This window comes from Brassica rapa, chromosome A05, assembly GCF_000309985.2.
Source record: "Brassica rapa cultivar Chiifu-401-42 chromosome A05, CAAS_Brap_v3.01, whole genome shotgun sequence".
NCBI lineage: Eukaryota > Viridiplantae > Streptophyta > Magnoliopsida > Brassicales > Brassicaceae > Brassica > Brassica rapa.
In genome coordinates, this window is record NC_024799.2 from 20,269,275 (window position 1) to 20,283,558 (window position 14,284).

The 14,284-nt window shown below is 40.8% G+C and overlaps 3 protein-coding genes across 3 annotated transcripts; all 3 read right to left on the reverse strand.

Annotated features, from left to right (window-relative positions):
• Nucleotides 1-24: 24 nt before the first annotated feature.
• LOC103869339 (PHD finger protein At3g20280) lies at nt 25-3,361 on the reverse strand. The gene is made up of 4 exons (XM_009147404.3): nt 2,495-3,361; nt 2,351-2,414; nt 2,154-2,258; nt 25-1,827 (listed from the first exon to the last, which is right to left on the reverse strand). Exons 1-4 carry the CDS (start codon nt 3,119-3,121, stop codon nt 245-247), a joined length of 2,379 nt encoding a protein of 792 aa, XP_009145652.2. The 5' UTR covers nt 3,122-3,361; the 3' UTR covers nt 25-244.
• A 2,596-nt stretch (nt 3,362-5,957) lies between these two features.
• On the reverse strand, nt 5,958-7,082 carry LOC117134387. Its single transcript, XM_033292688.1, has 2 exons — nt 6,423-7,082; nt 5,958-6,272 (listed from the first exon to the last, which is right to left on the reverse strand). The coding sequence occupies exons 1-2, from the start codon at nt 7,080-7,082 to the stop codon at nt 5,958-5,960; spliced, it is 975 nt and encodes a 324-aa protein (XP_033148579.1).
• A 156-nt stretch (nt 7,083-7,238) lies between these two features.
• LOC103869397 (vegetative cell wall protein gp1) lies at nt 7,239-8,141 on the reverse strand. The gene has a single exon (XM_033292689.1). It carries the CDS (start codon nt 8,139-8,141, stop codon nt 7,239-7,241), a length of 903 nt encoding a protein of 300 aa, XP_033148580.1.
• Nucleotides 8,142-14,284: the final 6,143 nt, after the last annotated feature.

Here is a 14,284-nt window from a genome sequence, read left to right on the forward strand (position 1 = left end):
TAAAAAACAGAGTTAGAACACATATGCAAGTACACCCATGTTATATCAAAACCATCGTTTATTATTGCTATTGCTTTCGCAATTTTATTGTTCCAAATGTTCTGAGCATTCCTGATTTTACCTAACAGATGAGATGTATATTCTATCATCAAAAACTAAAGCTGAAAGAAGATAACAACTACTGGTTAATTGCTCAAGAATTTTAGGCAGCGTTTACTTCCTTTATCGAATTCCATTTATCAAACTAAGGATCTGAAGGCTGTTCATGATGTCTATCATCTGGACCATTCAACCCTTTGCCTTCTTGCGAATCTCCTGGGACATTCTGTACAGTATCTTGAGCATTTGGTGTTTCTTTCTCGGTTTGTGAATGAGAGTAAGATGACACTGAAGGAGGCTGAGACGATGTATCCTCTGTCTGGCAAGCTGAATTATCTTCTGGCATGAATGGTTCAGCAGTCATCTTCGAGTCTTGATCTGATACAACTGCAGTTGGAGTTTCTGTTGGGTGGTTCTGGCAAGGTTCAGAAGCAAATTTCTCACTGGCATCCTTGCCTGGTTCTAGCCTGTTCTCTGGTGTTCTTTTATCATTCAGAGAGTCCGACTGAGATGTAGACTCTGATGGATTCTCACAGCTAGAAACATTTTCCAGAGGAGCTTGTAGACCATCATCAGCATTCAATGATTGACCTGTAGCTTCATCTTCAGATGTTTTTGTAGTCTCAGAATGTAACACTTCCGGATGAGAATTGCCACTGGAAGTAACAGACAATGCCTCAAGTGCCGTAAGCTCGGTATTTAGCATAGAATGGTCAGTCGTACCAGAGGCGCTTGAGTTACCGTCTCCATTTTTGGTAACTGATGGTGCTTCTGCTACAAGGCTAGAAGTTACTGGTGTACTCGAAGTAGCATTTGAGATTGCATTCACGGTGACCAGGTTACCAACAGGCAATGGAGAAGTGCTGCTCATGGTTCCAACTGGTGTTAGAGGTTTTGAAACGAAGCCATTGTTTACCACAACACTTTTACTTACAATTGCTGTAGGATTTGGAGTCTTAGTAAGTGATACCAGTGCTGGAGAATTGGTACAATCGACGAGACTTTCCCTAAACCCTTGTGTCCCAGTATTTGTGGTCTTTGCTGCGCTTGCAGTTGTATTTGCATTCACACTAGCAGTCACAGAATGAGATGTAGTTGCTGCTCCAGAAACAAAGCCAGGAAGATTCTGTACTCTGGGACCCGTAGTCACAAATGGTTTCTGTAGATTAACCTTTGTATCTACTGATCCAACCTTCTTTGTAGTTACAGCACGGCCATACTTAGGAGGGAACGGCTTCCCATTGGATGCAAGCACACATTTTGAGCAATGCCATTCAGACTTTGGAACTCCTTTCAAATTGTTTGCCTGCAGACATTTCAAGTGGTATGCATTTTCACAGGCATCACAAATCAGTAGAGTCTCCACTTCATTGATGGTACCTTCACACATCTGGCATGTCATTGCTCTGCTCATATAATCTCTGGAAGGTGGGTTCCACAAAGGATACTGTTTGACCCGTGGATGCAGAAAATTATAGACTATCTTAGCGATGTCACTATGGTTGTTCTGAAACGAATAAGTCTGACCGTAATGGACTCCCTGCATCGGCTGATTTGTGCCCGGGAATGTACCGTGCGGAGTTTGAGACATGAATGGCCTAAAGCTTGGATCTGGTACCCTGGCAGAGCTTTGAATAGGCACCTTCTTACTTGGTGCAGTACCGAATGATATGGTTGATTGAGGTTGGGTAGACCAGGATCCAGCATAGTAATTTGCAGAAGAATTTGCTGGAACACAGGAACAAGTAAAATTTGAGAAAAAAAAATTGAGAAACTCAAGACAGAAAACAGGAGCACTATTCATCATTTCTCACGAGTCATGTTAAGCTTTGGAAACTTTAAGGCAAAAAAGTGATCGCATTAAAAAAAAAAGTATTCTAATTTCTGAGCAGAGAGGATAGTTACAGCTACAGGGCTAAGAACCTAATGATAGCATCAGGATATATGGCTATTTAACTAACCAACCAGAATACGCTATTCTCCATTCTCCTAGTCAAAAGGCTATCAGTTTCTTATCACTACAACTGCATCTACTGAAAACAAAGAGGACTTACCAGTGCCCTGAGAAGCAGCACCATTAAGCATCATCTTAGGCCTGAGATGGCTCCCAGCTGGATTAACACTACCAATCCACTTATTAGCCACAGAAGCATTCTTTCCTGCAGAAACAAAGGGCAAAGAAAGATTAACGATGCCTAAAGACAGAGCTCGATGGTTTGTTTAAAAAGCGTACAATATGCAATAGCCATACCAAGACCTGGAGATGCAACACCATTGATTGTCTTAGGTGTCGGAAACTGTTTTGCTTCTTCCATCTGTAGAAAAAAAGTTTAAATCAAAAGGCCACAAAGAAAAATCACATCCTCTCTTGCAAGAAAGTAAACAAAGTTCCAACCTTTCTTTTGCCAAGAGACAGCTTCTCGGAGATAGTGATCTTACGAGCTCGGAATCCTAAACTCTGGTCTTTACCATTCAAACCCATATCTTCAATCACAGCTCTAACATCATCGCCACCGATGATATCATTAGGAGTAAACTCTTGGCACATCTCCGCTAGTTTCGACCTAGCTTCAACCATCAGCACGAGTTCCATCTCCGTCGGGGCTTTCCCTCCTCGCATCCTCCCTAACGCCGACAAAACCAGCACAATCTCCGCCACTCTGTTCATCTCTTCGCTAAAGCGTCGCTTTTTCGCAGGAGGAGGAGGAGGAGACATTGGTTCTCCTCCGTTACTAGCCGCCACATCCACATCCATTGAGAGAAACCCTAGATTGGTTTCAAAAATTTGAAAAGGAGTTGGCGGGTACAGTTGTATGACTCGGTGAGTTGTTGTAACGAGTTGATGATACCCAATGACACCAAGGAGAGGCCGGTGGTTTTTGTTAGAGAGAGAAAGTTGATGATGACTTCTTTTTTTCTCTAGAGAGATTATAAAGTTAACTTTATTTTTAAGAAATAAATCAATAAATAGATTTTCTCCAAAAGATATGTACTTGGGCCCATATATACAAAATAGGCCCATAACTGATAAGATTGTTGTAAAGCAAATTACCTTCTCACTGTTAAAATGTAAAAGGATGATTATCCAAGTCTCCACCGACTATTTGATGGTTTTGTCATCATAACACGTGTTGGCCTATCAAAAACATAAAAGCTATGTGTAGTTAGTTTCATTTCACTATAAATATGTTTTTTTTTTTTTTGAACATTTTCTTGCATAAATTTAAAAGAGTAGCAAAAGTGGTTACAATAGCCTACTTTAGAAAACAATCCTAGTGGTTAATAACTACAAACCCCCGCAGATAAATAGAAACTCATTAAAGAACTAACCTTAACCAGCCCAAGAAATAAAAGAAAATAGAAAGCTCAGTAAAAAAAAGAAAATTTGATGAAGCCCACACGGACCACTCCCGAAGAGTAACGAGAAGGAGAAACGAGAAGCTTAGAAACCCTAGTTAGGATCTAATGGGGGCCATCAGAAGTGGAAAACCATAGCTGTAAGAGAGAGCTCGCCCTGCGGTTACTTTCCGGTCTGAGAGATGAGATTTTGTTCCTGATTAAGCTGTTGATTTTCTTCCAGATCATGTCCACTGTTCTAGATTTTCCTCTGTGAAGTCTTTCATTTCTTTCCCACCACACTTCATAGACTGTTGCTTGCCAGGAGAGAATTGAAAGATAGATTTTTTGCTTTGAACCGGTCAGAGACAGGAGAGAGTGAGCTACATCACCCCACGAGTTGGTAGTATGGATAATCTGAAGCCTGATAGCGTAGTAAGTCCAGATGGCGCTCGAGAATGGACATTCAAAGTAGAGGTGGTTCCTTGATTCATTGGAGAGGTTACATAGAAGACAGGATGAGTCTGTTTGTAAGCCCCATGCCAGGAGACGATCACGTGTAGGGCTCCTGTTAAGCAACATCAGCCACGCTAGAGAGTTATGTTTTGGAATACCTTTCTTGATCCAAATAAGTGGGTGCCAAGGAACAATTTGTGATTGCTCAAAGAAGGAGTTGTAGACAACAGACGAGGAGAAGGTCAGCTTGGGTGCACCATCCATAACCCATTGAATATTGCTCGGCTGGTCAGTAAGTCGCACGGTGGTTAGATGTATTAGAAGCTCTTCCATCTGAGGAGACCGAGCATGGCGGAATGACCACTCTCCATTGATCCAAAGGTCTGTGACTGTGGAAGCTAAGGGAATGCCAGATTGACGAGGCCCTTGAGGGCCAATGAAAGAGATGAGCTGGCCGAACTGGGTCCATGGATCAAGCCAGAAGTTTATGTTTGATCCATTGCCGGGTTCGATCCTGATCCATTTTATAACCGTTTGTCTCTCTTCAAGTATCTTTTTAAAGATCCAGGTATGGTTTTGACGCGGTTTGAGCATCCAAAAACTCTCATCTTTAATAACGTTATCTTGCATCCAAGCCGTCCATACTGATTCCGGTCGGAACAAAAGAAGCCAGAGGAGTTTGATTGTACAGGTTCTATTCCACAACATAAGGTTTCTGAGTCCGAGCCCTCCGATTTCCTTGGGGGTTGAGACTTTTTCCCAGGCTACACGTGCAACATATTTCCCTTCAAGAGTACCCTTCCACAAGAAGGCATTGCACATTTTATCAATGAGGTTGATGCATTCTTTAGGTAAGATAAACGCTCCGCTCCAAAAGTTTGTGATGCCTCCTATGACCGTAGAAATTAATACTTGCCTCCCAGCAAATGATAGATACTTTGTTGTCCAAGAATTGATTTTTGATTTGATTTGGTGCAGTAGGGGTTCACAGTTAGCGATTGAGAGCTTCCTCGTGTTCAGGGGCAGTCCTAGATACCTTATAGGGAAAGAGCCTGCTGGAATGCCACAAGTTCCAGTGATCTCATCAACTTCCGCTTCAGTCAAGCCACTAGAGAAGAAACATGATTTTTCAATGCTGATCGAGAGGCCAGAGAAGGCCTTGGATTCCTCTAGGACCTGAAGTATCATCCGTACGGAGTTTAGCGAGCCATCCGTGAAGACAAGGATGTCATCAGCGAAGCACAGGTGAGTGAGTCCGGATTCTTGACATCTTGGATGAAACCCAAATCTTCCGGATTGTGCTGCCTCATTTAACTTGTGAGATAATATGTTCATAACCAGGCCAAACAAGTACGGGGACATCGGATCACCTTGACGCAACCCTCTAGTTCCTTTGAAATAGCCGTGAAGTCTACCATTTATGCCAACAGAGAAAGACGGGGAGGTGAAACAGGCAGCGAGCCACTGGGTAAAGTCCTGGGGGAGATTGAGAGACTGAAGGCAAGCCAGAAGGAAGTCCCATCTAACGGTATCAAACGCTTTAGCTATGTCGATTTTTAGGGTAAGCTTCTTCTCAACTTGCTGTCTATGATACCCAGATACTAGTTCAGAAGCAAGGAGACAATTTTCCAGTAGGAGCCTGCCTTTAATGAAAGCTGTTTGGTTGGGTAGGATGATGGAGGGGAGAAGGGGTTTTAGTCGGTTCACTAGGATTTTAGAGATTACTTTGTATAGGGTGTTGCAGCAGGAAATAGGTCTGTAATCTTTAATGATAGTAGCTCCAGGGAATTTGGGTATCAGGGTGAGAATGGTAGAGTTTGTAGAAGTGGAGAGGGTAGAGGTTTTAAAGAATGAGATTATGGAGTTTATGACTTCTTGGCCAAGAATCTCCCAAGCTGCCGTGTAGAAACCGGAAGTGAACCCATCAGGACCTGGACTTTTATTCTTGTTAAGTTTAAACATTGTTTTGGTGATGTCTTCAGGGGTAGGCATCCGAGAGAGGAGAGCGCCTTGGGCTTGAGAGCATGAGAAGCGGTCTGTACGGATCATGTCAGCTACGGAAGAGATCATAAGGGAGTCGTTTGTGGAGTAGGCGGGCCAAGAATGTTCAAGAAGTGTGCCACCGCGAGATTACCAATATCTTCAGGTGAGGTTACTTCAATGCCAGAAATACTAATAAGGATGATGATAGAGTTGAAGGCCTTCCTAGCTTTAGCAACCTTGTGAAAGTAGCTAGTGTTCTGATCACCACATTTCAGCCAATTGATTCTGGACAATTGCTTATAGTATTCTTCTTCAATCTTTTTCAGGAACTGAAGTTTCTCTAGGAGGGCTCTCTCTGCAGAAAAGTTAGCTGAGTTGGGGTGGCGGAGGGAGAGTACCTGCGCATCCATGAACAAACAGTTAGTATGTGAAACCCTTTTTTGAATATCTGAGAATTTCTCTTTGTTTAGTGTTTTTAAAACACTCTTTAGCTCTTTTTGCTTAACACTCAATTGAGATAATGAGTGATTCTCGATTTCAGTGCAAACCCAGGTTTCAGCAACCAGTTTAAGGAAGTCAGGGTGAAGGGTGAGGTAGTTGAAGAACTTGAAGGGTTTAGTTCCAGCTTGGGGACGGGGGCGGTCTGGTTCAATATAGCAAGGCGTGTGATCCAAAATCTCGGGGGCAAGGAACAGCGCGAGGCTACGAGGGTATGAGTTTAACCAATGTTCATTTATTAGGGCACGATCCAACTTCTTGGCTATGGGAGTGTCTGGCTGTTTGTTTGACCAGGTGAATTTCTCTCCATGATATCTCAGGTCTTGGATTTCCAACTGATGAAGACAAGAGTAGAAATCGATCATGGGGTTGGTAATTTGCGCTGAGGAAGGCGCTGAGTGCTCAGTTGGATGCCTTATTTCGTTAAAATCACCTCCAACAAGCCAGGGGTAAGAGCCTAAGTTGAGAGTAGCATGGAGGTCTAGGAGCTCTACCCACAGCTCGCTTCGTTCTTCGACAGTGTTGCCTGCATAGACTGCTGTGAAGTAGAAGGAAGGGGCAGTGGGGCAGACAACCTGACAGGTCATAGATTGCCTAGACTGGTGTGCAATCGAGATAGTGAGAGGGTGCTTCCAGATTAGAATGATCCTTCCGTCAGGGTCAGCGAGATGATTTGAGCAGTAAGACCAAGACGGGCATAGGAGGTTCATGATTGGGCTGAGGGATGGTTCTTTAATATGGGTTTCTAAAAGGGCGCCTAAACTAATATGGTGAGTAGCTATCCACCTCCGAAAGTTTGAATGTTTAGCAGATTCATTAATACCTCTGACATTCCAAAAAAATATGTTTTCTAACATATTAAAATTTTATAGGTTGTGGGTCTCTCCTTCTGATAGGAAAGAACCCACTGCGGGGGTAATGGAGGTGAAGGAAGGAGGTGAAAGGGGCGGAGGATCAAGAGAAGGGGCTGATTCAGTGACGGTAGATGGGGTAGAGGATTGGAGCGCAAGGCAGGCAAACGGGTTAAGAGACAAGATGGATTTAGAGGGTGGGAGGGAATGAGAAGGGGAGGGTGGTTTTTTAAAAAATTTTGTGTTGATGGGGCGGGAATGATGGACAGCGGGGAGGGCAAGAAGATGGGTTATTTTGCTGGGAGGTGAATAAGAATTTTCAGAAGAGGCCTGGGAAAACACAGCGGCCGGGGGTGAGGGAGGTGACGACGGCGGAGTTAATAAAATTCCATCGACAGAGACCGGCGTAGGGAGGAAAGGGTGGTGAGGGATAATGGGAGGTAAAGAAGGAGAGGGGCCGCCGGGGAGAACTGAGGGACCAGAATCAGTAGAAAGGTCTACTACATTGGGGGAAACCTCCTGAGAGGCAGTAGGGAGAGCCTGAGCCTCAGAAGTAGTAACCGAGGGTTCCCAAGCCATTGAGTCTGTCTGAGATGGGCCGGGAGGGAGAACTGGTGTAACCAGGCTGCAGTCAGTTGGTGGAGACGGAGCAGCTGGAACCGGAACAGCAGGCGAGGGAGCGGCCTTTGAAGGTTTATCCTTAGCAGGCACATTCTTAGAAGGTTTCCATTTAGCAGAGGGGCAGTGAGTCTCCAGATGACCCACTTCATTGCAGCAGGGACAAATAGGAGGGGTCCATGGGTAGTCAATGTCCACAGTAACTATTTCACCATTATCTCTTTCAATTTCTGCACTCCTTGGAAGAGGTTTGGTGCAATTGACTTTACATTTAATGTGCGCTACATTAATGTTGACCATCCTCCTAGTAAATTCATCTACTTCTATTGGGAATCCTAGAAGGTCACCAACTCTGCTGAGGCCTTCTTGAGTATATAAGTCAAAAGGGATTCCTCTAAAGTGAGCCCATAACAGGATTTAAGTGAACGTAGGAGGCTGGAGCGCGACTGTAGCAGACCATTGAGCAACATAGAAAAGTACATTCCCTATGTGCGAGAATTCCTGCTCCACAATTTTCTTTCTTATTGTTGAGTTGGGAATTCTTACTAACATAGATCTTGTCTCTGGTCGTAGGTGGATCTCAAGTTTCATACCACGGCCCCAAATATGAGTTAGGACACTCTGGATTTGAGCAAAGGCAGGGGTTTTCCCTAAGAAAACTCCTATGATGAAGTCTTGGTGTAGATCTGCTCCTTTTTGGAACACCGAATCTGGAATTTTTATCCTTGGCTTTTCCTCAGCAGAGAAACAAGGGTTAGCAATCTTTTTTAGGGATATGTCTGTTGATTGTTGGAGATTCTTTGCCCAGTTTGCAGGAGGAGGTTTGAAAGGTTGGTTTCCAGGGTTTTTGGATGAAGAAGAGGTGGGGGCGGTTGGAGCTGGGACGATGGATGGGGCTGCAGTGTTTAGGGAGGCACCAGCAATAGTGTTTTGTTGAGGCTGAGATTGAGGAAAAGGGTCAGTAATTCTGAGTAGAGGACTCGAGGAATTCAAAGTGGGAGCTGGAATCCCTAGGTCGCTACTTACAACTGGATTAGTAGGAACTGCATGTTCAGTAGATACATGAGTAATGTTTGAATCTCCTTCAGCTGTTGCCAGCTGGAGAGTAATGGGGGTACCAGAAACAAGAGCAGAGGAGCCAAATCCTGGAGCATTCACAAGAGGAAGGTTCCAAGGAGAGTGGTGAGTTGAAAAAGACATGGGAGCAAAAGGGGGGGAAATGGGGGAGGCAGGGAGGGGAGGAAAGGAGGATGGGTCAGGGACGGGCGGGGTAGGTGGGCAGGGTGGGTGCGGCGGTGGCCGGAGGTAAGGATCTCCAGCCATGGCGGCGGTAAGGAAGCTGAGGTTTAGGGTTTGCACGGAAAATGAGAAGCTAGAGAGAAAAGAGGTTTTTCTCGTGAAAGAGTTCAATTTGCATTATTTTGAAGACAAGAATAACATCAATAATAATAAGACAAGATTCTATTTCTCTCGTTTGCATACGTAGACAATATATAAGATCAAATACTAAAAGGCTTCATCATCATCTCACTTACTCGTTCGTTGTTTTCATTATTAATAATTCACAACACGTTATCAGCACGAAGCTCTGACCAGCTGTGGTTTATCAATCTGAAAGTTCTTAAACCAATCGAGGTAATGTTTAAATTTATGTGTTTCAATATACTTAATTTATTTAAATTTTATTATTGTTTCAGAGTGAGAGGTTGGACCTTCTCCGTCTATTTTCCGGGATGATAGGCGATGCCTTTCCCGTATGCCTTCACGATCAGAAAAACACGTGGTAGGCATTGCCTCCGTGATTTAAAAAAAAAAATTACGTGAAAGGTTTTACCTTCGTAAATAAAAAGAAAATGTCAAAAATAGTAGACTAAGTCTCCTCGGACCTTGAAATAAGTAAAAGTCAAAATGGTAGACCATGTCTCCTCGGATTTTGGAAAATGATCAATATGGTAGTCTATGACTCCTCGGATCATGTGGTAGGCTGAGCCTCCCGATTTTATTTATGCTATTTAAATTTCTGCAATTTAAATTTCTGCAATTTATTTTATGCATTTATTTTATGCTTTTAATTTATACATTTAAATTCTCGTCTTTATTATAATATTATTCTATGAATAATGTTATCAAGTGAATTTTAACAAAGCTCAAAATAAATGTCCTTGATATTACGAGAAATAATTATAAGGCTTGGGCAGTGGGTGCAAAGATGCACCTGAGAAAAAATGAGCTTTGAGAAATCATCTAATAAGGTGAAAACTATATCGGATGAGAAAAAGATAAAGCCATGATAATTTACACTACTTTAATGATGCTTTATAAGATGAGATGTATCATGAGAAAAAATCTAGAAGATCTTTGAATAATTAAATCCTTGAAAGAAAGGATTCAATAAATAGTTGGAGTTGATGTAAACCCTCCTTGAAAACTGAAAAAAAAAATGAAATCATGATACTAAACCATCAAGTCGGTCCTACTAGAAAAGGACGAGGGTGTAGATGCGGTTGAAACCCCCTATCGTGGTCGTGGAAGTGGACGAGGAAGAATATTTCGTCCATGCGAAATAATTAGAACTTCCACGAAAATGAAAGTGGTCGGGTGATAAAAGGCAAACATAAAAGGTTTGCTATAGATACGGCTAGAAAGAAAATTGGGTACGTAGCTGTCGTATGCCAAATATTTAGCCGATCTATATAGAGAATCAAAAAGAAAAAGAGAAAGGAAGTATATTAAACTTCGTCTCTTATGAGCCCGAACCATCTTTCATAGCTTGAATACTCATCTTGATGATTCAGATTTTCTGGTTGGTCCTGAAAATAAAAATAAAATCGATGTGATATGAGAATTATCTTTCTGAATAAGATTTAAAGATTCAGAATGGAGATAGATATATCTGGCAGATATTGGGTCATCGTACATGACTAATAAAGGTAACAACTATTTCTCCTCTCTCAAAATAAGTAAGTATAATATCTATTACTATAAAAGATACTATTAGCTCTAGAGGAGCTTACGATTAAAAGACATGGATAAGAAAAAGATGGCAAAATTATAAATGAGTGGTAAACTTGGAGTTTACTGATATATAGTCATCTCCAATAATGTTATCGACATTATTGTGAAATGTTGAAAAACCAGAAGTTTTTTCACATATAGCATGTCAAGAAAATAAAGAATACCATCATGGTTGATGAATCATCAAACAAGTTCACAATATGTGATTTCTTTAAGCAGACCCCAAATTAAGATCTCACTCTAAAAGATTTGAAACATAATTCATCCCAAATGGGAAAAATGAATATGTTATTGGTTCTAGAGTGGGATTCAGTACGAGATTTTAGACATGGAGTGTCATCATCTCGAGGGGGAGAATTAAAGAATCCTAGTGAGTGGAACATTGAAAAATTATGTTCGCACTTGAAAAAGAACTTGATAAAGTAAAGTCAAGTAAAATGATCCCCATGATCGGGTGTAAACATGCAATTGTGCATGTAATAAAGACATATACAATCCAGATGGATAAAGTATATGGATACTTAGAAATATGCTCGCAAGTTTGCTAGAAACATATGATAAGCTGATGGAATGAGATATGTAAAATGGATTACAATGAAAAGTAGAATAATCCATTTACAAAATGCCTGCCAGACATTTTGATGAAATAATGAAATCTTATATTCCAGCTGAAAATGCTCCAATAAGAAAATAGTGTCTTAAACGGACGATATATGAGTCTATGGCACGCTAGAGACGTGATAGACCACTTTGGTTCCAAAGAGTTCTCAAAAAGGAGCAAAAATATAAATAGAGGATGAATCTCATGATGAGACCGTTGATATGGTTAATATAATAGTCAGGTACCTGGATAAATCATCGATGCTGATAAAGAGATCTCGATTAACCATATCAGTACGGATAAAAAGATGGAACCAAAGAGAAAATAGATTGTCGACAATAAAATAAAAAGCGTTATATAAATAAGGATTATGAATCTACCTCTATGTGTGAGGGTATAGTGAATTGATTGGCCATCAATTCGATATAAAGCTCGTTAGAAAAACGAGAGATTTTTGGACCAAAAGTCCAAGGTATAGTTCTCCAGAGAATGAAATGAAAGATGACCTTGAGGTATGAAAAACGGCTTGTTCCGAGGTCACTGGAGAAAATTTAAAATAGATGCAATATATTGAAATGTCTGGCAGGACAAAAATGACTTGAGTTGCATCTTGATATTTAGTAGTCCCTGGAGAGTTAAAGATGCTCTCGGGAATGTATAAAACTCTAGAAGAGTTAGAGCAAGCCGTATATAAGGTATCTTGAACCAGTAACTGGTGATATGTTTACGGCACGATTTGCCGATTACCATTTTAGTGAAAATGATTTCCAGCGTTAGGGGGAGGAATTTGAGAAATTCCTAAATAAATTACATGGTGTACACATTCGTTGTTACACTTTGGTCCCCCTACAAATCAAAGAGAGCTGGAAGTTCAGAAAATTGTGCATTTGCATAATTTGGCAAACCAGTTACCAAATGTATTCACAGATACGACATGATATTCCCGCTGAAATGTTCCATCAAGAGTTGATGTTCCTAAAGAACAAACTGATGGTAACAAAATAAATGAACCTAGGGTTCAGTTAAAGAGGGGGAGACTAGCGGGTTCTAGAGATAAAAACTCCCAAAAGAAATTGGTTGAGAAAATTTACAAGGTTCCAGAAGAACCTGATATTATAAGATGTCTGAAAGAAGGCATAAGTGGAAAGATTCCAAAAGAACCTGGTATTGAAAAATGTCTGAAAGAAGGCATAGATGAAAAACGTCAAGATGAACAAAATAAATATGATCCAGATGACGAAAAGGGAACAAAAAAGTATGAGATTTCCATCAACTACACCCTTGATGAAAAGTTATAAAATAAAAGATGTTGATGGAATGTTCTCCTTTTCTATCTAAAGAGATGATCGATCATAAAAGTGATGATCCCGATCCAAGGTCCATTTTGGAATGTTAAAAAAAAAGAAGACATGATTGGGAGGAGTGGCAAAAGGCCATTCAAATTGTATTATTCTCCCTAAATAAAAGGAATGTCTTTGGACCTATAGTCATAACGCCTGAGAATATAAATCTTGTTGGGTATAAGTGGGTATTCGTGAGAAAAGTAACACGATATAAAACCTGATTAGTTGCCCAAAGATTTTCTCAGAGACCGGGAATTGATTTTTGAGGAAACGTATTCTCTGGTAATGGATGCAATTTCGTTTAGATTTTTGAAGAGCCTAACGGCGTCTAAAAATCTTAAGATGCATCTCATGTACGTTGTGACTGGATATTTGTATGGATCGTTGGATAACGATATATATATATATATATATATATATATATATATGAAACTCCTTGAGGGATTGAAAATGCCAAGGGCATTGAAAGAAAAATCAAGGGATATTTGTTCGGTCAAGTTACAGCGATCACTTTACGGATTATAGTAATCCGGACGCATGTGGTACAATCGCTTAAGTGAATATATCTTGAAAAAGGGATATGTTAATAATGCGATATGTCCATGCGTTTCTATAAAGAAATCGTCATCTGGCTTTGTGATCATTGCTGTATATGTAAACGACTTGAACATAATTGAAACTCAAAAGGAGGTTGATGATGCTCGAACTCATATGAAAGAAGAGTTCGAAATGAAAGATCTCGGCAAGACAAAGTTTTGTCTTGGGCTCCAGATAGAGTATCTCCGAGAAAGAATAATTGTGCGTCAATCAATCCATACGAAAAGGTTATTGAAACGCTTTGGTATGAATAAAACGACTTCTTTGAGTACTTCAATGGCAAATAGATCTCTCGATGTTGAAAGAGATGTTTAAAAGATCCTGATAAGATCTTATATAAATAAGTACTTTGGAGATGCTAATGGTAATAAAGCATATGTGAGCTTATATATCTTGCGAGTTGTATTTGATTAAATATACGTTTAGAGACTAATGTCTTTGCAAGATACATCTCATTTCCTATTTATGGAAATTAGAACGGCGTCAAGAACATATCCGTTCTCTCCAAGGTACGTATTGATTTAGGATTGATTTATCCTAGAAACTCCGAGTTTGGTATGGTTTTGCAAATACATGCTATTTATAAAGTCGAGCGCAAACCGGATATGGTTTTACAACTGGTGGAACTGTGATCTCTTGGCGGTCCCAGAAACAAACTCTAGTTGCGACATCTTCAAATCATGCATAAACTATTGCGTTTTACGAAGCATGTCAAGAATGTATGTGGCTTGGTCAATGAATCACCACATACAAGAATCAAGTGAAATAGTCAACGAGAAAAAGCCAATGAAAATATTTTAAGACGATTCGGCATGCGTCGCTCAACTCAAAGAAGGTTACATTAAGAGTGACAGAACAAAGCACATCCCTCCAAGATTTTTCTCGTA